Raw genomic sequence first — 25331 nt, 5'->3', positions numbered from 1 at the left:
AACTTTATCTAAAGATCTAAAACTGAGATAAACTGTGCTAATCTCTTGGTCATTTTGGGAGCAAAATTCTTTCTACTAAAAGCAGACAGCTAAGAGGGTACATATCAGTGTTGCATACAGGTGCAAAAACTGGCTAAATATGCCTCAATAAAACTGACTAGTCATAGTTTTGAGATAACTTTCGTTAACATTATTTATGAACAACAACAACAAAACTAAATATAGTTTTATTAACAATGCTTAGATTTGAATCTGACAACTTACCTAGTAGCAATTCTGTGCTTTTGGTGCTGCTGGCTGAGCCTTCTTGAGACACTCCATCACTGCATCCAGAAATTCCCGAAAACTTAGAGGGAACCACTTCTAATGGATTATGGATAGTCTGCTCACACCAATCAGAATATGGAATGTCTTGAAGGTCTGAAGAAAAAAATTATTTCAATTAAAGTATCACAATGGCTTAGTTCCTATGCTTGCATTATATCCTACAGAGGAGATGATTCCTTGTAACTTCTATCCAGTTTTCAACAATTATTTTCCATGATGAAGATTTTCAAAGTAAATTCAGACTGCTCAGATAGTGAAATTTTTAAATTCTACAGACATTTTTACATAAGATTTTATTTTCCTAAATTACAAAAATATTAATATGTGATTATTTTAAAAATTCAAATAAAGATGCATACAGAATAAAAAGTGAAGACACCTTATCTATCCCCTTTCCCATCCCCAAACTAACTACCCCTCTCCATAGGTAAATATGGTTAAAGGTTTGAGATATATATATATATAATTTCAGATCTTTTGCTATTTTAATTTCTCTTTCTTGCTCTTTGGATATATAAGTGGTATTGTACTATATATATTATTCTATGACTTGTTTTCCCCCCATTTAATAATTACCAATATAAGAATCATACTTCCCTGAATTATCATTTCATTCCTTAGAATAAATCCACTACCCATGAATCTTTGCTAAGGTACTCCAAGATGGGATTCTGAAGTCCACTAAACATCCTGATGTTGCTAAAATGACATGAATTTTTTTATTTAAAATTATCCTGAGCTCTTAAATCAAGTGATTGAGCAAATGGAAATCAGCAAGTCTTTGGTCATCTGTTCATGGAGTTAACAGTGGGCAACCTATAAAATCATATAACTTTACTACTATAAGAAATACCTGAAATTAGTTAAAGCTTTCATTTCATGAAAGAAAAGAGATTCAGAGAGAGGAGACACACACTCAGCCAGAAGTAAGACATCATGATAGCTAGCCCAGTACTCTTTCCACTACAGCACATTGTCAGAGTAGAGAAAAAAAGTTATATCTTTAGAAATCCAGGAAACTAGATCAACAACAACACACACTACCTCTCCCTATGTTGTTTTCTACAGAATAGAAATATCATCACCTCAACTCATCTCTAAGTACTTCCTAAGATTACTATTTATATAATACTAAGCAGAAAATGCTTTGGTTCCCTGGAAAAGAAGATCTATAAATTTAGCATAGTTTTAAATTTTGGTTATCAAGGACATCATGTTTCTTGTCAGGCACTTAAAAGTAAAACATGCTACTTAAATTATACATTAATTTAAAAAATAAAACTATTGCCAAAAGATTTGAGAACTAAAGATGTACTTAAAAACCAGTTATATTGAATAAACAGATAAGAGATGGAAATATTATTTTAGACTCAGTTGATGAACTACCCAAGGAGTACAATGACAAAATACTCCAGCACAGGTAACAGTAAGAAAGCTATATTTTCTTCAATTGATATGTTTCTGAAAAGTTATAAAATAATTTATTTCTGCTTCACCTTCAACCAGTGATGACTCCTAACATTTCTAACCTGTTAGAATGCATCCTATTTCTAAAGATGTCATTCATTCTCATTAAAAAAAAAAAAAAAAATCATTCTTCTAGTTAAGTCAGGTTCCAAAATAACCAATTTATCCCATTTGGAGATGTGAAACAGCATCTTAAGCATAATGATAACAGAAGCTGTTTACTACATAGGGCCTGTTTTTTTGTGAAACATGCTAAACCATATGAACGAATTCTTTAATGAAATAACTACATGTGTTAAATGGGAACTACAGAGAACATGTGGGCACAACATGGGCACTATTTATAAATTGGCAGAATAAAGAGAACCAAAACCCTTGGAAATGGGGCAAGGAACAGCTAGTTGGCCTACTTTTTCTTAGACATGGAAGATAACATCTACGATTCTGTCAAAAGCAAAACTGTGCATACTAAGTTGATGATATTTACCTTTAGGGACCTTTTTTCTACCTTCTCTTAAGAAGTATTTGATGCAATGCACCTGGACACAGTTTTATTCAAGACACTTCAAGATTATTTTTAATTTGGATGAAGCATTTTGTCCATAAACAAAATCATTTTATCTATATGATTGATGTTTAGCTTCTTAACTGTAGTTGTTTGCTTTTATTGTTTCCTTTCTTTTTAACTAATAATACTCTATCTTAGCTTTATTTTATCTTTCAGTTGAAAATGGAGATATGAAGCATAGGATAGACCAAACCCTAAGAGACTAGACATCTTCTTTACTCCATGTATCTGAGCATAAGGCCGACTCCAGCTAAATTATGCCACTACATGTGAGAAAGAATAAAAAGCTCTGAGCAAAAAATAATAAATATAAATCCATACAGGTTCATTCGGAAAAACTGTAGTTAATTTTTTCCTACCAGAAAGCAGTAAGCCCCAAAATAGCTTATGGAAAATGCTGAAATAATTATTTACGAAAAAAATTAAGAATTTCTGTGAGGAGCTTTAGCTCTGATATATATATAATCACTTGATAACCAATACTCTCAGGCAGCAGGAGATGTAAAACGAAGTGAGCAAGGAGTTTTTCCTTAGGAGCACAGTAAGATCACCATAACTGAATTATCAGAATTTAGGAGAGACTATGAGTTCTAGCATAAATAACTTACTGTGAGTTACCATTTACAGAGAGCTTAGTAAATGCTAATCTTACATATTATTAAATATCAAACAACACCATTAGGTAGGTGTCATTATTCTCATTTAGAGATTTAAGCAAAAATAAAAACTAAAGCTCAGCAAAATTAGGTAGATTGCCCAAGATCAAATAACTAATTAGGTGAAAAACTGTGGCTTTGAGCCTAAGTCTTGGCACCACAGCTCACTGCTCTGCTGTGTTTACACCAGTGGTCTTCCATGGTTCTTGGAGCAGCAGCATTTCCGGCCCCCCGCCCCCACTTTATCACTTGGGCAAGGCCAGGTAGATGGGATCCACCTCCTTATTCCCCTTATACCATCATCTGCATATCACTGGTCTTTTGCATAGATTTTGACTGAAACATGGATTCTGCAACTAAAATAACTTTGAAGACCACCACTGTCTCTTTAGGGCCCTCCTCTGCCCTGTGTAGTTTCTACCCACTCCTCACAAATTGTCAATTTAATAACCTAGACATTCAAACTGATCTTGCCATTATCTTTTATAGTGCATTGATTTTTTTCTAATGCTCTCTCTTTCACAGATGGACTAGTCTAAAACATTTATAAGGTTTCCCGTTTGAAGTTGGTAAGCTAGACTAGGGCAAATGTGGTGTACTATAAATTAGATTCAACAGAAATGTACAGTACTAAATTTTGAAAGGCCAACATTTTGCCTTGCACACTAGAACCATACAATGCATAAACACCTGTGAAGGTGGCAGACACCGAATAAAATGTTACTAAATATCCTTTTCTAATGGCCTTTCCTCTGAGCTTTAACATTTTTGAACCACCACCTTATCAGACAGGAAATTTTAGAGAATGAAATGTCTTGTGTTCAAGTCTTGACGTCCCTTTAAAATGATCATTAAATAGTAGAGGGACTAATTTTTAGTTATCTTCCATAGATAATGATGTCTTCTTTTTGATAGACAAAATCCTTAACATGGCCTATAGCAGTGCTTCTCAAACTGTATGGTATACATGAATAACCTAGGACTCTTGTTAAAATGCAGATTCTGATTGTGTGTGGAGTGGAGTTTGAGATTCTACGTTTCCAACAAGCTCTCAGGTGATGCTCATGCTGCTGGTCGACTCACCACACTTTGGGTAACAAGGGCTCTGCAGGGCTCAGTTTCTATCTATCTTTCTAGGCAGATCTTGTATCTCCTTCCCCCTTGCTTTCTGAGCTCCATTCACAAAGGTCTTTTTAGTCCCTTCTACTTCCTATGCTCGCTCCCATCAGAACACCTTTGTTCATGCTGTTCCCTCTGTCTTAAAATTCTCCATACTCCAGTCTTCACTTAGTTGGCTTCTATTTTCTTCAGATTCATTTTTGATCTGCCTACTCGATTATATTTCTTTGCTAATACCATGTATCTATTCTTGATGGCACTTGTTACAAATGCAGTATTATATTTGTATAATCAATTGATTGACTGATCAATCAATCCATTTCTTTCCCCACTGGACTAAAGCTCACAGAAAGCAAAATTAGTGTCTTTGTTTTCTCTCCCAATTGTTCTCCTAGCGTCTAGTTCAACACCTGACCCATGGTAGAGGCGTAATAAATATTTGAGTGTATGAATGAGTAAGGGTTCAGTGACTTTTTAACAATTAGTCTCTCTCCCTTCACAGCTCCAAGATAGGTATCAGCAGTAAACTGTAAGCATTTTCCAATTAAGAATCATCCTTCCCCTGCTGCTCCTCAATCCAACACTTCATGTCACTAGAATAACAAGCCGAGGGGCTCTAATGGCTGTGCTCAGGTAAGAGCTTCTTCAACTGCAGGAAGTCTTTCCCAAGTCCCAAACTTCACGACACTCTGCTTGACCACTCTCCCAGCTACAGAGCACAAATGGATTAGAACTAGCTGTGATTATCTTGTGACTGGGTAATTACAGGGCTGGTTTCCGTATTTCTTATTTGATACATAAGTAAAGAACAGTATAGCAAAAACTCCATAGTAAGCGCTCCATAAGTATTTGTTGAATAAGTAAATGAAGAAGTGGAATTTTCAGGAACTAAAGCATCATAAACGATGTACAGCCAAATGACAGCATCTTTACTGTGTGCAATACTTCAGAACAACACTGCCCAAACCTTTTCACTCACAGCAAATGAAAATAATTACAGCATGCTGGGGCCCTGGACAGGGTTGTTCACAGTGGGACGTATCACAGTGCAGGGCTTGTCAAACCTGGGCCCTATTGGGGCATGGAATCATTGAGGGGATTAATATCTTGGCATACCCATATCCTATCTGTGGCACATCAGTGTGCTGCAACCCATCAGGTGGGAAGCTCTGAATCAGAACTCCAAGGAGAAATTTGGAAGAGTGACCCAGAGAACTCTCATCATCACTGGGTTTCCTGAGGGTAGCTAAGCGATGTTCACCAAGAAAAGGTTTCTATGGTAACACTTCAAACACATATATACTAATTTTACATTGCTAATATATGTCACTTGTTGAATCATATGGAAAAGCTGAATCTGGGTTCAATTTATTTATTCCCTCACCAAAAACACATTGAGTGCCTATTATGCAAAGCAGTACAAAACTAGGTATTGGAAATATAAAAATGAAAAGACATGATAGACCATACCCTAAAGGAACTTACTGAGTAGAAGGGAAAAAAATAACTAAGCAATAATCATCATAAGAGATCTATGTACAAAGGTCAACAAGAGTAAAGAGGATGGGATGTCAACGTCTCACTTAGTGTGTCAGAGAAAACTTTGCAGATACAATATCCCTGACGCTTAGGATGAGGTGGACGAGGTGTGTGCCTGTGTGTGAGCTTATATGTGTGTAAGGAAAGGGAGAGGCAAGAGAGAACAGCAGGGAAAAATACATTTTTCATGCCTAGAGTCATAAAAAAAAAAGCACAGTTTGTTCAAAAACTTCAAGTCAGTCAGTAATAGTGTATGGATTATAAGACAGGAGAATGGTTGAAAAAAGACACCAGGCAGGTCACACACAGAGTCTTGTTTGCTGAGCATGAATAGTCAGTATGGAATCATCAAGAGATTAATCCCAGGCAACAATATGAAAGATGAATTGGAAGGGGCCAAAACCGGAGACTGAAACACTAAGACTCTAATATGGAGATGATGAGTGACTGAACGAAGGCTGAGGCAGTGAAAATGGAGTAAGAGGGATGATTAATAGGGCTGGGAGATGACTTGTAACTGGAGGAGATCCACATTCAGGTCGATTAACCTAGACGGACATAATCACTCACCTGAATGACTGCATATTGCACTTAGTTGGTTACTGGGCTGGAAACCCAGAATTTCGATACAGACACAATAAAGGCAGTTATCATCTGTATGCTCCTGAAGTCCAGTGTCTTCTGTACTTTCTAAAAACAGAGAAGCATCTGAATGGATTGAATTCATTATTTCCGTAAGACTCATCTGCTGTCGTAGCAAGTGAAAAGAGTTTTTTACAAGACCTCCAGTTCCAGATGGAAGACCTGTGCATAAGTAAATATAAAACATAATCTGATAAAGATAGTAATAATATCAATGACACCTCTTTCAAGATGCCTTAAACTATGTGAAATTTTAAAGAAAGGAAATTAGGGAAGAAAATCAAAACTCGTTTTATGACTCAAAATCTAACCTAAACTGGGGAGAAAAAAAGATCATTTGCTTTGAATTAGGAAAATAATTAAAGCCAGAATATATGTTGATATTACTTTAACGTGAGGTTTTAGATACAAAATGGAAAATTAAGATTATACAATTAAGGCATCATTTCAATTATCCTCAACATTTGCATAAAGAAAAGCAATAATTCTGAGTCTAAAGAGGTACATGTTAGAAACAATCTTCAAGATTATGAAGCTTTAAACCTGTGGCTGTTATGCATATACTAAAATATTATAGTTCATAAAAAAGAGAGATCACATAATGTATAAGTACATGTTTATCTCTCTCCTTTCCCCCAAACAGCTGTTTCTTAGACCTAAAAGGATTAGCGTTAAAAATTTTTACGTATTTTTTTTTTTTTAAACAGAAGCAACTGATCCAGTTTTTGTCTTCTTGAAAGGCTGGGTACTTAGTTGGAAAAACACTTTCTTATGTCCCTCACAAAAAAATATTATGGTTTAATTTTAAATTGACTCAAACAATTATTTTGGTATAATTTTTAAGTTGACCCAAAAGTAAGTATACATGAATTTTTGGTGTCATCCTACTTGAAAAGAACTTTCTTTTTAATTAGCTTTCTGTTAAAAAGAACTTTCTTTTTAATATAAAGAGGAGTCTCATGAGAATAAAACCACACATTACCTCCTGCATCATGAGCAAACACTCTTGTACCTCGATCATCATGTGGAGGTATGTTTTGTGTCTGAAAATAGGGAATATCCTTTACCTAAAATAGATATAAATCATAGTAAGTCCTGCTATAAAAAGAAATCCACTTTATGAATATTAGCAAAATTAAATAAAATGTAATTTAAATAGAATTACTACAGCACAAGAGCTCACAATGGAAAGTTTACTGAAGAAGGTTAAATTACCAAAACTTGACAAAATAACAAATATCCTTTAAAGTCTTTATTTATTCTTGGTGACTTAAATAGATATTAAAATACTTATTTTAGAACTTATCTAAAATGCCTTTAGACTTCTGAGCAAATGTGTACTCTTTTGCACTACCTATCATCTAGAGATTTGTGATTAGGATTACATGCAATGAGGGTCACTTTATATGACTGGGCACAACATGCGGCTGCCCTGTATGGGATAAACAGGATCAAGGATAAAAAAGCAAGGAATATGTTGTACACCTCAAACTTACACAAAGTTATATGTCAATGATATCTCAATTAGAAAAAAAAAACAAGAAAGAATAAGTCAAATGTGACTAAAAAGCAAGGTTAGGAATTCGCTAAATTTCTAAAGAGAATATACTAATAAAGAAGTCAAACAAGATGCCAATTTAGTATGGGAAGAGAAAGAAGGATAATGGTCTGGGGACTCAGAGATACTAAATAAAAGAACATGGGACAGCTGAGAAAGGCAAAAAACTTTTCATCATAAAATTTCTTTCAACAAAACTGCCTTAAAATGTCACCTCCCCCAAAATTAGTATTCATTCTAAATCATAATTTCTAGTAAGCAATTACAGAATGTGAAAAAACAGAAAATCAACTCATAAGAAAACAGTGGAACTTTTAATACCTGGAATATATCATTGATGTCTACTGGAAGAGCAAGACCAATATAGTCATCTGAACTACCATATGTTGCACTGGACACCATGGACCTCACTGAAGAGGATCGCTGCAGGGTATTTTGATTAATAGGACTTAATAAATCTTCTTTATCTAACGAAGCATAACTTAAAGCTTTCATGAACCTACAATACCATAAAAGAAACCACTCGCATTAGTGTCTTGATTTGTAATATTAATCATACAAAGACATTATAATTTATTTTGATACCTTCATAAAAAATAAATAGTTGAGTACACAACAATGTCATATTGTTTAGTGAGAACATATAAATACTTGGAAATATTTAGCTGCTATAAATTGATATAGAAAAGGTAATCAGTAATGTAGACTGTTACTAAAAACAACTGTTACGGTCTCCCAGGCAAAAGTGAAAAGGTGGGCTATTAAGATAACTTTCAATATCTAGAAGTAAAAAAAACTGACCTCAGAGGTCAGAGGTATAATCCAAGGACTATCTGCACAATCATTTGAGATTGCTAGATTTGCTATCATCTAACTTGTCAGGGCAGATCAGTCAATTCCGACTCCTAGCAACCCTGTGCACAGCACAGTGGAACCCTGCCCAGTCTTTTTGTGCCACCCTCTCACCTTCTGGTGCTATATTAGACAATGCTCTGCCACTATTCATAGGGTTTTCAGGCCAATTTTTTCAGAAGTGGGTGGCTAGGTCTTTCTTTCTTCTTCCTAGTTTGTCTTGGTCTGGAAGGTCTGCTGAAATCTGTCTACCATGGGTGACCCGCTGCTATTTCCTTTCAGCATTACAGTAACATATAGCTGCCACAGTATGACAACTGACAGATGGGTGGTGTAGTTTCCCTGATCCGGAAAGGAACCCCAGCCATGGCAGTTAGAGTGCCGAATTTTAACAACTAGACCACCACAGCTGGCCATCATATAACTAAGGGTACTTATTATTAACCATTTTCATGAAAAATAATTACTTATTCTTTGTGTGACAATCAATGCTTTATCAACGTAAGATTTATGTTAACACAGAAGACAGATACAAAATAGCAAAAATAGTATCATTTGTAAATATTACAAGAGATAGCCTTATATGAAGCACTGACATTTCCATAAGATACACCTCTCTCATATAGATCCCTGTCCACGCAATACGCGTGCTAAAATATTTACTAGACATCTGCTTTGTACATCCAAGGCACCATGCGAGGTTCCACAGCATATATATATATATTGCTATTTGGAAACCCAACTCATTTAAAGTGTAATAATGTAGCCTGATATTAAAACAAAGAATTATTTTGTAAAACAAAATACATGCTTAATAAATAGTAGCTATTAATATTAGCATAGCAAAACCACCCCTAATTTCTAGTAATTTCCACCTAAAAACCACTCATAATTGAAATTTACAAATTTCGTAAAATAGGCTGGTGGTTTTTAAATTGTACTCATTATATCTCTCTAACTCCATAAAACCCTTCAAGGACTGCTGGAGTAGAGGAGAAGGAATTACTGGATTATTGGCCTTCCCAGCCCTATTTCAAACAGAACAGTTCCATTTTTATCTATTCTACATACTGGGTTTCCATAGAAATGTTTTTGTGAAGAAAGGGTTTCTCTATTTAAAAAGCACCATTTAAAAAGCTTAAAACCACTGATCTAGTCCAAACTCCACTAGATGAGGCAACTGAGGCCTAGATATTTCAAAATTCATGAACTTTACAACATAGATTTCTAATGGTAAGCAACTGAGAGGTTCGCTTGGCTTTGTTCTGGATTGATGAGGTTTGTAAAGCCGTCAAATTCCAGGCAGAAAAGACAGCATAATTTACGGAACATGGTCCAAGTTCATTCACTCAGGGCCAGTATTAAAACTCAAGATCAAGGATTCCTACTTCAGTGTTTTTTCTTCCATGCTCCAAGGAAATATCTCAGTGAGAGATGATTTTTCAGACTGCTGGATTCACATCAGCCATTATACCACAGGTAACAATATGCCTACTCTTAATTTTATAAGAAAGTAACAACAAAAAAAATCTTCTCGGCCTGGATTCCAAACTATTATTTTAAAGTAAATTTGTAGTTATCTTCCATCATTCTCATTTTCTCTGAATCAACCAAAGGATAGAAATAGGAATAATAAGATTAATGCCAACAATTTTTTCCTACATGGAATCTAAATGCTAAATACAATTTGAAGAATAAATGAAAGATGTGAGGAACATGAAGTTTTGTTATTTCTTCATGCCTTTGTACAAACTGCTCCTATTTCCCTTGAGTGCTTTTTCGATTTTTTCCCCTCCTAAGATATTAAAAACACCTATTCATCCTTTATAATGACAATAACTTGGCACTTTAGGAGCACAATTTCCAAATATTCTTCTCCTGTTCTAAAAGGGAATACCGGAATAAGATCCTAAGAACCCAGACTGGTGAGGAAATAAGTGATTTGGCACAGCTGTCTTTTTTGGTTTATTCTTATGAATATTTAAGCACTACCACTTTCTATCTATGCTTAATCAATTTGGATAGAAATACCTGCTTCAATGAGATATAATAAATTGAACTGGATGGTTCTGAGTTAACAAGACTTCAGCTACTGTACTGAGCTGTAAGATGGTGGTACTTTTACTGCTCATTTCAGTGTGCTCTGTTACTTACTACCCCTGGCTGAATGCTACCAGGCTGTTTCGGTCTTTGAGTTTTCAAATACTTTGTTGTAGTATAAAAGTTTCCTCCTTTGCTACCAATTTTATGAGCTGTCATTTCCTGTTACAGTGTACCTACCAGTAGAAGCTTCTAATTGTTGCTTCTATAGGCCTGAAAGCCTGACACTCAAGCTTGTTAGAAAATATCAACAAACTTTGAGGGTCAGAGGTACCTTTTTTGAATAAAATTCATGAACTTTACTGCATAGATTTATAGTGGTGAGCTATTGAGAGGTTTGCCTGGCTTTCTTCTGAATTGATGTGGGTACCAAAGCTGGTGAGTTCCAGGTAGATGAGATTACTACATAATTTATGAAATTCTACAAAAGGAGATATAATTGATTATCTGCTACCAGGTACCCCTTCTACTAAATGTGTTAAAATTATTGAAACAAAACTGCTTAATAACTTAACATTATTAAGAATTTGGTTATATAAAAGCCAAGAGATTACACTAAAGAAATAACCACCAATAATGATAATGATGATGATGATAACAATAACTAACTTTCATTGAGCGCTTAAGATGTGCCAGGCATTATTCTCAGTATCTGACAAATACTAACCATTTAAATAAATGTAAATGAATAATCTCAAACTAAGAAAGTTTTTAGAAGTATTTGGCCCAACAACAACAAAAAATAGAGAAATTTTTGCAACAATCATATTTAAAATTGCATGTCTTTTAAAGGTAAAATCTAAATTGTTTACTTTGACCAGCTTGATATAATCTTTAGATATGGCATAGAAATCCTCCCCTAAATGTTCTTGAGCACAAGCAAACTGCTATTGCTGATCCTGAGGGCCAAGTAATTCATTTAATGTTCATTAGGTTGCTACTTAATAATCACACCTACTCAAAACAAACCGAAAAGAATTTCACTGAAATTTTATCATCTTAAAAAAAAAAAAAAGAAAAAAGAGGTCAACTTTTGGAGCCTTAAATTGACCTACCTGAAAAGGTTGTTTGTTATTGTAGGTCTTAAGCTCCTGATTCCCCCAACATGCTTCTTTTTAAAATCGATCCTTGCAGAAGCGAGAAATAAATAAAAAAAAAAGCTTGTGACTTGTGTGTCCTTGCAAAGCATATATGTTTACTTTCAGGGCCTAAAGGAGTTTCTTTTCCCCCCTCGCAGCTGCAAGAATCCATTTCAAATCATATCGGGTAACTAGGAGCTTATAGCCTACCATAGTAAACAATTATAATAGGTCACTTCTGAGGCTTATGCAGATGTAAAACCTGGCAACCACTGTTGTTAGTTTTAAACATGTCTTTGCTCACCTGCTTGGTGTTAATCTGGACTCAAAGCTGTTGGCCTTCATGGTGATGGTATCTGTAAACAGCACATCTTTCGCTGGAGATGCCAAAGCTTCAGAATGAGATAAGGATGGATGCATTCTTTGTTGCTGTAATCTTTTCAGTGTAGCGTAGCCAAAGGCATCTCTAGAACTGGTGTAACTAAAGTTACAATCTGCCAGACTTTTAATTGTAGCAATAGAGGGTGCTTTAAGGGACTGTGCTCTTCTAGGAAGGGTATGAGAAGAACCTGGAGGCACCAGGGACACTGAGTTTGATTTGGAGAGAGAGAGATGGTTAGACTGTGGCGTCAAATAGTAGCTTGTCTTAACAGTTTTAGTACTTACCACAGTACTCATACTCCCACAGTCTGTGTCCACAGTTGTAGCATCTACACCTACTGTCTCTCGTGAAGGACTTGAGCTCATTGAACTTATGCCACTTGTTGTAGTGTCTGTATTAAAACTTTGGCTACGTATCTTCATATGTGAGCTTGCTGAACTTTCTACAACTAATCTCTCTCGGCTTGTGTTTTCTCTGTGATTTTCTGTACCAAGACTCTTGGTGAATTTTAAGTCATTCTCTCCAATACTTGGAGTACTACCAGTGTCTTCAATGTGCTTATTCCCAACAAATGAAGTTTCTAATTGTAATGTTTTCTGTACTGTGGATATGGGTGTGAAATCATCACTATGAATAAAGTCAACACTGGGCTCCGTAAGCGTTCTGATCCGCCTGTTGCTTGTCTTATTTTCAGATGACAGTTTCCCTCCTTTTGGATCGCTGCTACTACGATGTTTTTTATTAGGCAAAGTAAGCGAATTTAAAATACGATTTTTCACAAGTTTACTAGAAGCAAAGAATGGGAATGAATTTTTATCCTTTATAGGTCCAGGTCGATCAAAAAACGCTGGCTCTGCATCTTCACTGATGTCAAGGAAAAATGTACTAGTAGAGCTGCTGCCAAACCGGTCATCCTCCATTATGAACATACCTATGATCAAAGGATTGATTAGTAAAGGCATGTAAAAAATGACAAACAAAATCATGGTAACTATTAATGACATATTGCAGAAATTTCTGTTTAACAGTCATCTAGGGAAAAAATTTTCAAAAATAAAGGGTTCAGCTGCTGAGTCACATAAAAAGTGCTTTCTTGAGACCCACAGTTTGGACTCGAATAAAATGTAAAACTATGTCATTATGAGGATCTTCTGTTATTTCCAAAGAAAACTATAGGGCTCAATATGGCAGAGCTTACATAAAGTTTCTTTTTATTATTCCAGTGAGTTTCCCAAAACCTCCAAATATTGAGGATAAAATTAAAGGGGAAAAAGGAGACTTGACCATGGATGTTCACTCAGTTGGTACAGATTCCTCGTAGTTTATTCTCCAAATCACAACAAGCAGGAGAAATTAATCTCATAAGAAATGAATCCCCAATCTTGAAATATACTTACAAAGTATATTTCAAGTCACAATAAAGTATCAAGTCATAACATTTTAAATTCATGTTTAAACCAATTATATTTATTTCTCATTTTGCCTTGGGTAGTAAGAAACTTATCTAAATTCAGTGCCTAACTCTAACAAAAGACTCAATATTTTGAGATGCCTAATGACATCTACAGGATTTTATTCTAGTTTTATTTTTTACTTTTCTCTTGAATAATTATAAACTTCTTCAAATATACTTTGAAAGAAGGCAAAATAAAGTAATAAACTTGCATATTGCACTGTATTTCCATATTTTGTCAATTCTAAGATGGACACTTTTCACACTTAGTATCTCTAAAATCAGGATGCATCTTGCAATCAGTGGTATATCCTAGTTTAATAGGCAGCATTGCTGTCTTCATTTTTAGTGGCACATAAAATACTGGTGCATCTTATAATTCATGGTATCTTAGATCTGATGAAATATGGTTTGATAAATGTTGTACTATCTTCTTAAAAAGAATGACGTCTTAAATTTTGTACACCTAATAGCATTTAGCACAGGGCTTAAAACCACAAACTGTTTTTTATTTAATTGATTTTTGATACTCATATCTTTTAACAGTTTCACTATTCAGTTTTAAAATTTAGCTCTTCTCTCAAAAATGAACATGTGAATATAATATTTCTTAACAAATATATTCTGGTTCAACAATCTCTTTATCTGAAAAATGAGTTAAAAAACCTGTGTAAATGAAGAAGGTAGACAGATAAACATTTACTTATTAGATTTTATGACAAGCAAAAATGGGGAATGATTCTTTTGGTGCATGGTTTATTATTTAACTCTGTAAGAAAGATTTTCCAAAGGCTATTTTGAAAGCAAGGGTAGAAAACAATGTACGATGGTGGCTTTAATCTGTGGTGAAAAGATATGCATTCTCCAAAACGCTGCCAAATTATCTTAGAAAAAAGCAAATTAGGAATATAACAAATACATTTAAATTCTGATATTACAAATACAAACGTTAATTTTGGGTAACTGTGTATGACCTTGTCACAATACTCACTTGATGGTGCAGATTCACTTTCACTATTATGTCTAGAGCTTGTTGACTCGGAGTTTAAACTTAGGGTGCTTGGGATAGAAGAGAGTTCATTACACAGTTGTTCCACATCATCTGGAACCACTGGCCACAGATGTTTGCGACTGTGCCTTACAGCATCCCAGTTGTGACATTTTAGAATATCGCAGCCTTGTTTTGTTTTGGCTATGAGCCCAAGTACATATACACAGGTCCTGTATGTAAAAGATACAGTAATGACAGTTTAGAATTCCAAACTAAGATTTCTTAAAGCTACCACAAAACATTAGTTTGCTATATGTACATTTAAATTCTTTTTAAAAGCCACTAAAAATTGTTTAGCTCGTGGAAAAATGTATTAAAATGCATTAGGAGTAAATTAGAAGCAATAAAAAACATGAAAACCTTCCTAATAAAAATATTAATTACAATGAAATAATTTAAAAGAACATAATGCAATCTCAGAAAAAGAGACATATATTAGCTTTTCTGGGATAAATCTGGAATATTTGGGCTATCGGACTACTGGAATATTTGGACACATGTTACATTTTCACTGTTTACTTGCAAAGTAAACTTCAACATTCTAATGATAAAAATGGAAAGATAATATTAAACAAGGAGGTCCTTGAGATATTTAACTTAATGCATTTAAAAATCTTGTATCATTAGCACTTTCAGTGAATTAACAGTTCTAAAGGACTACATTGTATAATAAAATACTCTTTCCTCACACTCATTTGTGAATAATAATATATACATTAGAAAAATTTCTGAGTTAAATGACATACCCTCTGATGGAAAGAACCTCACACTGTTTCGCAAGTTTTAGTATATCTGGAATTACATTTTCTTCCTGTAGCAAATTGAGACCCCAATTTGATGAGCCAATATTTCCCTGAAAGAAAATAAATCACTTACATCAAATATATTTACCAAAGTAACTATTTCAAGAGATTTGGAAAGTTACCCAAAAAACCAGAAAACACATCCCCATCTATGAGAGAGGAAAAACAAAAATGTGAAAAAAAAACTTCAAATAAGAAATTTTAGGAATTAATGTCCCATTTGTCTTACCAAGAAAACCGATAATTTAACCATCTATTTTCCAGTATAAAAATGATATTTAAGTGGGCAGGAACAATCTTGGTCTTAGAATATTAATCTAAGAACAAGTTCCAAATAAAATGATTTTTATTCATTTAATATTAATGGTAAAATTAGAAAAATCTAAAAATTATGAAGATCTTATAGAAATGTTTATTACAAACCAAGGCCCAAAGAGATGCTTTCAGTTTTTTAATTTCTTCCCATTTATCCAAATCTGGTGTACGAACGTTGTGACAGAGTTCTGTAACAATATTCTAGGGAAAGGGAAAAAAAACCTTATGAGTAACAATATGTTTTTAACGTATTTTCTAATTGCATCTTAAGACCTATGTAAGATCTGCATTTAGTAATTTTTGCATATTTAAAATTCTAAAATAATTTTATGTAAAACTTCTTAAGGAGCAGCATTAGTACATGGGCTCTGAGTTTATATTCTAGAGTCAGCACTTAGTATCTATGTGGCCTTCAGCAAGTTACTTAATCTCTCCAGGCCTGGATTTCCTAATCTCTAAAATAGGGATGATAATAACAGCATCTGTCTCATAAGGTTTGATGATTTAATAAATTATTACATATAAAGCGCTTAACAAAGTACTTAGTACCTAGTATTACAAAAATGTTAGCCATAATTATGATTATTTCTTTTAAATAGAAAATAATTAACTCAAAAGATTTTACCATACTATATAGGTAACGACACTGAGCAAATCATTCAAATTTTTAGTGAATTAAAAAAAAATTAATATAAAGATGTGTGCCCCAATAGTCTTCATAGACATAATATAAAATTATATGAAACTGTAGAGTATATTTATGCAAAACTTTTGCTCCTGAGATGAACACTGATACAAAAGGAACTATATTGCTAGATTACTATTGTTCAGACACAGACACAAACTTCTATAACTATTCATCTCTAAAATAAGAAAAAGGTTATATTTACTGAAAACATCTAGTTGCAAGACATACTCACAGCCATAAATTCGGCGTGCATACTACATTCAAGAACAACTGCTGCCTAAGCCTGTTACAGTCCATGAAGCACATGAGAACAGTGAAGCACTAACAAAGAGCAACTTACACTTTCAGTTTGTTGCTCACCAAAGATAACAGAATCTGTACTGTGTTCAGTTTAATTTCCCAACAAGAGGAATGAAGAAACTCAGTTTTTCAGTATGTTTTTACTACGGAATAAACTTTTCCAGCAGTCTATGAAGCAAAGACCTCAGACCTTCTGTGGGTTACTTATACTACCTAACAAGTTAGTTATGTAAAGGCTAACACATAAATCAGGGAAATGCACACAAGCCAGTAATATGTCTAAGCATTGTAAGTGCAGAATGCCTAAGTCAATTTACAAGATGGATACCTTTAAAAGCAATTATGACGTTGAGTTGAAAGTTTTTGAGAAGTTTTGCAAAAATAATACTTTAGCAATATTAACATTTTTTGCTACTATTGTAGCTATTTAAAATTAATTATGTTTTTACCTGTACTTCCAACAAATGACAGCCTGTTTTGTGATGTACCAGTTGTCCATAAAGGTGTACAGGCAGGTAGACATGAGGACGCTGTAATCTAGTATAACAAAGATGATCGACATACCTATTAGCTTATTTTAAATACGCTCATTAAAACAATAACTAGTAATAAAGTAGTAGATAAACAGAATTAGATATAATCTCTCAGCATACATAAAAATACACAGGTTGAAAGGCATGAGGATTTCTCTAGAAAAATAACAGTTTAGCTGGTCTCACAGCAATGGTAAGAGAGAAGAAACTAGAAACACAGACTAGGGTAAGAGCATGGACGGTATCTGAATGCTGTATCAGTGAGTGTATTCACCATGCTATGAACCATTTTAAAAGTACATGATTTAAAACTAATGATTTATTTTTTTAAATAATGATTTATTACAAACTGGTTTTAATTTTATATTTGAAGATCAGCAATAAATTACTCCACTAACTGGACTCTACCTTTGGTTACTCCGACGAACATAGTTATCACCATCAATTGGCTTCCGATAAGTAGTAAGTGCTTCATTAAGTTGTTCCTCAATCAAGTCAACGTATTTTGAATTATATTCCTACAAGATAATATTGTTTTAATTGTATATAGTATCATAACAACATTAACTAAATTTGTAATATGTTAGCTACCTAGCAAATCTTGGAAGCATAAATATGAGAACAGTGAACATCTGTTTAGGAAATTTAAGAAATTTTTGAAAAGGATAGAACAAGGTATTATAAATGTAAACGTTCTATCATACCCAAAGGCTTTCTGCTAATACTTTGCCCTCCATTTTCAATTAATATTTCAGGGTCCATATAAGTAAGTTAATTTTGTTTTTCATCTTATTTGAATCCCTTTCTCCATTAAAAAAAAAAACTAGCTTCTTAATATTAAACACACAACATATTCACTAGAAATTTTAAAAAGAAAATTAACTACAGCAAAATTGGAGGGTACAAAATCAACTTACAAAAATCAGTTGCATTTCTATACACAAATAGCTAACTAGCATAAAGAGAACTCAAGAATACAATCCCATTTACAATCACAACAAAAAGAGTAAAATAACTAGCAATAAATTAAACCAAGGAGATGAAAGACCTATACACTGAAAACTATAAGACATTATCAAAAGAAATCGAAGAAGACACAAAGAAATGGATATTCCAGAATATACATTCCAGAATAAACATAGTTAAAATGTCCATATTACCTAAAGCAATCTATAGATTCAATGCAATCACAATCAGAATCCTAATGACATTCTTCACGGAAACAGAACAAAGAATTCTAAAATTTATATGGAACAACAAAAGACCTCGAATAGCCAAAACAATCCTGAGGAAAAGGAACAAAGCTGGAGGCATCACAATCCTTGACTTCAAAACATACTACAAAGGTATAGTAATTAAGACAGCATGGTACCGGCACAAAAACAGACACACAGATCAATGGAACAGAATTGAAAGTCCAGAAATAAAAACACACATCTGTGGAGAGCTAATCGTCGACAAAGGAGCCAAAAACTACAAAAGAGAAAGGAAAGTTTCTTCAATAAATGGTGATGGAAAAACTGGACAGCCACATGCAAAAGAATGAAAGTAGACCATTATCTTACACCATAAACAAAAATTAACTAGAAGTGGATTAGAGACTTGAATTAAGACCTGAAACTATTAAAACTCCTAAAAGAAAATATAGGCAGTACACTCTTTGATACTGGTTTTAGCAGCAGCTTTTCGAATACCATGTCTACTCAGGCAAGGGAAAAGAAAATAAACAAATAGGACTAAAAGCTTCTGCAAGGCAAAGGAAACCATGAACAAAATGAAAGGACAAGCCACCAGAAGGGAGAAAATATTTGTAAATCGTATATCCAACAAGGGGTTAATTTCCAAAATACATAAAGAACTTATACCACTCAACAACAAAGAAACAAACAACCTGATCAAAACATGGGCAGAGAATATAAACAGCTATTTTTCCAAAGAAGATATACAGATGGCCAATAGGCACATGAAAAGATGCTCACGATCATTAATTATTAGGTAAATGAAAATCAAAACTACAATGAGATATCACCTTACACCTGTCAGAATGGCTATAATTTCAAGACAAAAAGTAACAAATTTTGGAGAGGATGTGGAGAAAAAGAAACCCTCGTACACTGTTTGTGGGAATGCAAACTGATGCAGCCACTATGGAAAACAGTATGGAGATTTCTCAAAAAATTAAAAAGAGAAATACCGTATGATCCAGTTATCCCACTACTGGGTATTTATCCTAAAAACCTGAAATCAACAGTTTAAAGAGATCTATGTATCCCTATGTTCACTGCAGCATTATTCACATTAGCCAAGAAGTAGAAGCAATCCAAGTGCCCAACAATGGACGAATGGATAAAGAAGATGTGGTATATATATACATAATGGAATACTACTCAGCCATAAAAAAAAGACAAACTTGTCCCATTCGCAACAACATGGATGGACTTTCAGGGTATGATGTTAAGTGAAATAAGCCAGGCAAAGAAAGACAACCACTACATGATTTCACTCATATGTGGAAGATAAACAAACACATGGATGAAGAGAACAGATCAGTGGTTAACAGAAGGGAAGGAGGTGGAGGGGGTGAGCAAAAGACATAAAGATAAAAATTAGACGATTGGTAGCAAGCACAATGAAGCATACATAGAAACTGATAAATAATAATCTACATCTGAAATTACACGTTATAAACCATTATGACCTCAATAAAATATTTGAAAAAATAAAAAAATAAGGAAATTAACTGAGTTCTACCATATTGGCACCTTTTGATAAGCAATAGTATATTTTTCCCCACTAATTTAAATCAGGTCAAATGTAAAAAGTATTTCCAACTAAAACTTGGAAAACTTCTAGTCAAATTCTTTAAACTGGGGCTGGCCCGCTGGCACAGCGGTTAAATTTGCATGTTCCGCTTTGGCGGCCTGGGGTTTGCCGGTTCGGATCCCGGGTGCGGACATGGCACTGCTTGGCAAGCCATGTTGTGGTAGGCATCCCACATATAAAGTCGAGGAAGATGGGCACGGATATTAGCTCAGGGCCAGTCTTCCTCAGCAAAAAGAGGAGGACTGGCAGCAGTTAGCTCAGGGCTAATCTTCCTCAAAAAAAAAGAAAAAAAAATTCTTTAAACTGAGAGTCAAGCACACGGCCATCTTTATTGTAAAAGATCTTCACTTCAAACTGGTTAGAAGGAATTGGTAGAACCTCTTTGGAAAGCAATTTGGCAGTATTTATCAAAAATTTAAATTCATTTTAGTTGTTGTTTTGGTGAGGAAGATTGGCCCTGAGCTAACATCTGTGGCAATCTTCCTTTATTTTGTATGTGGGATGCCGCAACAGCATGGCTTGATGAACAGTATGTAGGTCCGCGCTGGAACCTGAACCTGAGAACCCCAGGCCACCAAAGCGGAACATGCAAACCTAAACACTACACCACCAGGCCGGCCCTCAACAATGAAACTTTAGAAACTTAACCAACAGATATACTTGCAAAAGTATGCAAAGATATATATGCAAGAATACAAATACTATTTACAAAATTAAAAAGTTGGAAACAATTTAAATGCCCATCAAGACAGGAGTGGTGATAAAAATTAAGGTACACTTCATTTAATAAACTACGCAGCCTTTCAAGAGAATGAGATACACCTAAATGCATAGCTCTGAAAAGATCTCTCAGATACATTGCTAAATGAAAAAGTTAAATACAGTTTTATCTACAGTGGTAAATAGAATTTGTCTGTATTTTTAAATAAAGAATATGTACTTATAGATGTACAGAACATCTTTGAATGCATACAAAAGAAATTGTCAACAGATATTACTGTCAGAAAAGACAGAAGGGGGCAGGGAGAATTACTTTTCATTTTAAACCATTTTAGACTATTTGAATTCAGTGGGTTACTTTAACTACTTAGAGCCTCTAAAAAACTTACTTTTCCTTTAGGTTCCATATTTATTTTGCAATAGTAATATGAGGTTTTAATTTTATCAGCATACCATAATTATTACTACTGCTACTACTACCACTATACTACCATATTCCCCTCTATACACGAAAACTGAGTACAAAAATCTAATTAAGGCAGGTATTTTGACTATTATGCAGGAGTAGTTACATTCATGTGGTATTACCTGATTAATCTTTTGACCAGTGGCATTCACTAAGAAAACACTAGCAAAGCTCAGAGTATGGTTTATAGCTATGAAATGCACTGAGTTTCTGATGTGGATCATCTTGAGGATTCCGCCCAAAAGGACCTACCTGAAGGGGCAAGAAGACTCCAACTGAGGGGAGGACTTCTAGTTACTGGGGGCATTATAAGTAGGTAGGAGCCATTGCCCTAGTGCAGGGAACTGCAGATAGGAGATCCTCAGTGGTGAGGTCTTTGAAGAATTCATAAAGTAACCCTCAAGCAAAAGAATTAACATTTGAAATCTGACACTCAAAGCTAACAACCCCAGATGACAACTGTACCAACTGAGTAAGACCGTTCATGACCCCTTACCCCTTGTTCCTCCTCCTGAGCCAAATCTGGAGTAGCCCAAAACTTGCAGCTAGTAAATGGGGAAGAAAATGAGAAACAAAGAGTGACGGAATTAACCATATCCTCCCCCCACTGTAGGTTTCTAAGTCTCTATCAGGCCTGGTCTTGGGGAGAGAAGTTTTAAATTGAATGAGTAGATTTTTAATATCCTGGCCTGGATGTTTTACTATCTTGAAAAAGAGGCAGTCTCACTTCATCTTGGCATGCCACAAGCTACTGGGAGGAAATCCAATACAGTGGAAAGAGCATGGGCTTTGGCATCAAAAAGCGCCCCTGTTCTGCTATATTGAAGCTTTGTGACTCAGGATAAATTAGTTTACTTCTCTTAGCTTCCACGTTTTCATTCACAAAATAGAAATAACAGAATATATTTCATAGGGTTGCTGTGAGGATTAACTGAGGTAATACTTGAAAAGCACTAAGTTCAGTGATAGGCAATTAATAAGCTAGTTTCCTTCCCTTTCTCTAATTAATCTGAGAGAGCAGACTAGATTGCCTGTATTTTTAAACCTCCCATTTACTGCCTAACTAACTGTAACTGCAATTCAGCATCTGTTTGTAACTTTCTACTGAAATTGCTCCAGCAAAATTCTCCAATGACCTGTCAAATTTAACAGCCCGTTTTCCAGTATTCATCTTCTGTGACCTCTCTAAGAATTTGTACCCCTGGCCTCTCCTTCCTGAAGCATCCTTTAGTGACACCATTCTCGTTGATAATGTTTTCCTCAGTATCCTTGTCCTTTTATTCCCCTTAGTAAACCAGAGTATTCCCTGGGGAGCAATTTTCAGCGTGATTTCTTTTTTGTTCTTTACATTTTCCCTTGTGATCTCACTCATTTCTGTTTTTAACTACTACTACTACTGCTGCTGCTACCATACACTGATGACTCCCAAACTGCCATCTTCAGCACAGATCTGAGCTCCAGCTCCATATTTCCAAATGTTTTCTGGATACCAGCACCTAGTTATCCCACAGGTAATACCACTTAAACATATTCAAAATTCATTATCCTCATCCCGCAAAACACATTTTGCAATCACAATCTCTTAATGGTGATCCATTATATACTCAGTCCCTTAAATTAGAAACCTTAAGAGTCAAGTTAAACCCCTCACTCATTATATCCAAGCAGTCCACAAATTCTGTCCATCTTACTTCAGAAATGCCCAGAAAACATGTCCCTGCCTATCCAACCTCATCACCACTGAAGCTCATGCTCTTATCATTTCTTGCTTCTAAATTGTTCTCAATATTCCTACCTTTTACCTTTGAGGAACAAACTTACGCTTCTACATTGTGATCCGTCATGTTTGTAAAGCACAGCTCTACGCTTACTCTTTAAACACTTGTAACAATTCCCCCACTTCCTATAAAATTGAAATTCCCTAGTATGACATAACGTGCCTTATAAGGCCTTCTACAATCTGGTTCTAATTTACCATTCCAGACTCATCTTGCCATTTCCCACTTATCCTAGCCCCAACTGCATGGAATATGGCTTTCTTCACGAGTCTGTGAAGTTTCAATAATCTATACAGATTTATTATTCTGCTCCCTCACCCTTGAATATCTTTCTTCCAATTTATTTGCCTACTTACTCCTTAAGACCATTTGAAATATCCTATCTTTTCCTGAGCCCATCTAACATTTCTTTTGCTAATCCCTAAGGCAGAATCATTAAATCTTCCTCTGTGTTTCCTTATACACGGCACATGCCTTTGTTATAGCAGTCCTATTTTGTACCTACTATCTGAAAATACTGCACCAGATTTGCTAAGCAATTTCCTAATATTATCATTTGTAATAATAAGCTGACTAATTTTATTATGGTAATTGGTTTAAATATCTTCTACTTAGGAACTAAACTATCACATCTTATCTTAGTTCTCTAATTCACCAATTATTGAAAGGCTTCATGCCTGAAGTTGTATGCTTTCCAGTTAAGTATTTTTAAAAAGTGAGGATCTCTTATGAAATATGGCTCAATATAGGCAATATAAATAATTACCTGAAATGATGGAAAATCTAAAAATCATTTACATTAGGATCGATTATTCCATGAGTTTCTAAGATGCTTTGACATTTTATAATGCTTCAAACAAAATGAAGCCAAGATGATGACCAGCTAAAGAAAAGCTAGGAAGTTATCTAACACCTTCAAATTACTCCCTTCTTGCTAGGTTTCCCTTATTATCTACAACAGCAAGAAGCTGGTCCTCAGATTGATGTAAAGTAGCATCCTAAAATAAAGTTTAATTATTATTATATTTGTTTGTTAGAACTGTCCTACAATCTTCCTTCGTTCAGGAAATTGTTTTAGTTTTAGCTTAAAACAGCTATACACTCAAGATTAAAAGAAACGATAGTAAGTAGGGTTGATAAATTATATTAGTAGATGATATCAATTAAGCTGAAAGCAAAATTTCAACAGAATGTACACAAATTCAATAGCTCACTATAAAATAACTGCAGTTTAAAAATATAAATAATTATAAAGAATTTAAGACAACTTCAACTGAATGTTTAAATATTTAACTTCTTTAGTTTCAAAACACTGACATTAAAAAATCCTCTAAATTCACAAACCTATTTCCCAAGACAGAAACATACAAACTGAATCTTATTCAATAGAAAGTTACCTTGTGCCACTTTTCCAATTGTTTTGCTACATATCCCCTTTCATTCAAATAGGAAAACCCTTTTGGAATAGAGAGAAATCTGTAAATTAAAACAAGCAATAGTTTAGCTTTGAGCCTGACAAAAAACGTTTAAGGAGCTAAAATATCTCAAACAAAAAATATGTTTAAGGAGCTAAAAAACTTTAGGAATAACTCCTTCATAAAACTAAAAGGTCAACTATTACTTATTGCTAACTTCAATTACAAATTTCACAATCCTTGTGCAAACACATGGATCCAATCACAGTAAAGAAAATCATGAAAAGCATGAGGAGACATAGAAATGCAAAAGAAGCATTAAGGAAAACGATGAAAAGACAAAGTTTCAGTAGTACAGAATGTCCAAGATTCTAAAATAGGCCTCTTTCAGAGTTAACAGCTAACCTCTTTAGAGTGCTTCCTTTTCAGACTTGAATCCAGCTTTAATATACACTGCCAGAAAGAACACAACAGAAAACATAACTACAAGAAAAAATTTACTGAAAATTTACCTCAGGAGGAGAAGCAAACCCTTGTCCCCAAGGTGGGATAAAGCTGGCTTCATCTGAATAAGAGCATGAAGATTGGCCTAAAAGAAATAATTATTAGACAAATTAACAATTATATAAAGATAGTAAACTCTCTATTTCCAAAATTTCACGTAATTCTCTCTCAAAATTGAATATTTTAATAAAAA

General features: G+C 34.4%; 1 protein-coding gene across 6 annotated transcripts in view; it reads right to left on the bottom strand.

Annotated features, from left to right (window-relative positions):
• The window catches only part of RICTOR (RPTOR independent companion of MTOR complex 2), a 112141-nt gene that overhangs the window by 6163 nt on the left and 80647 nt on the right, over window positions 1-25331 (bottom strand). For 3 of the 6 annotated variants that reach the window (XM_044779390.2, XM_070519741.1, XM_070519740.1), the window contains 13 exons: window positions 25147-25223; window positions 24617-24695; window positions 17841-17950; window positions 17349-17436; window positions 16020-16112; window positions 15540-15646; window positions 14734-14963; window positions 12212-13220; window positions 11884-11955; window positions 8198-8375; window positions 7301-7385; window positions 6247-6480; window positions 265-420 (listed from right to left, as the gene is read on the bottom strand). In XM_044779390.2, the coding sequence (XP_044635325.1) occupies window positions 265-420; window positions 6247-6480; window positions 7301-7385; window positions 8198-8375; window positions 11884-11955; window positions 12212-13220; window positions 14734-14963; window positions 15540-15646; window positions 16020-16112; window positions 17349-17436; window positions 17841-17950; window positions 24617-24695; window positions 25147-25223 (2518 nt within the window). The remainder of the gene's footprint in view (window positions 1-264; window positions 421-6246; window positions 6481-7300; window positions 7386-8197; window positions 8376-11883; window positions 11956-12211; window positions 13221-14733; window positions 14964-15539; window positions 15647-16019; window positions 16113-17348; window positions 17437-17840; window positions 17951-24616; window positions 24696-25146; window positions 25224-25331) is intronic. The other 3 variants (XM_070519739.1, XM_070519738.1, XM_070519742.1) reach the window with 3 other exon arrangements.

The sequence above is a fragment of the Equus asinus genome, chromosome 10, assembly GCF_041296235.1.
Source record: "Equus asinus isolate D_3611 breed Donkey chromosome 10, EquAss-T2T_v2, whole genome shotgun sequence".
In the NCBI taxonomy this organism is placed as follows: domain Eukaryota; kingdom Metazoa; phylum Chordata; class Mammalia; order Perissodactyla; family Equidae; genus Equus; species Equus asinus.
Note: the sequence above shows the minus strand (reverse complement) of the source record. Positions and strands in the feature narration are given on the sequence as shown.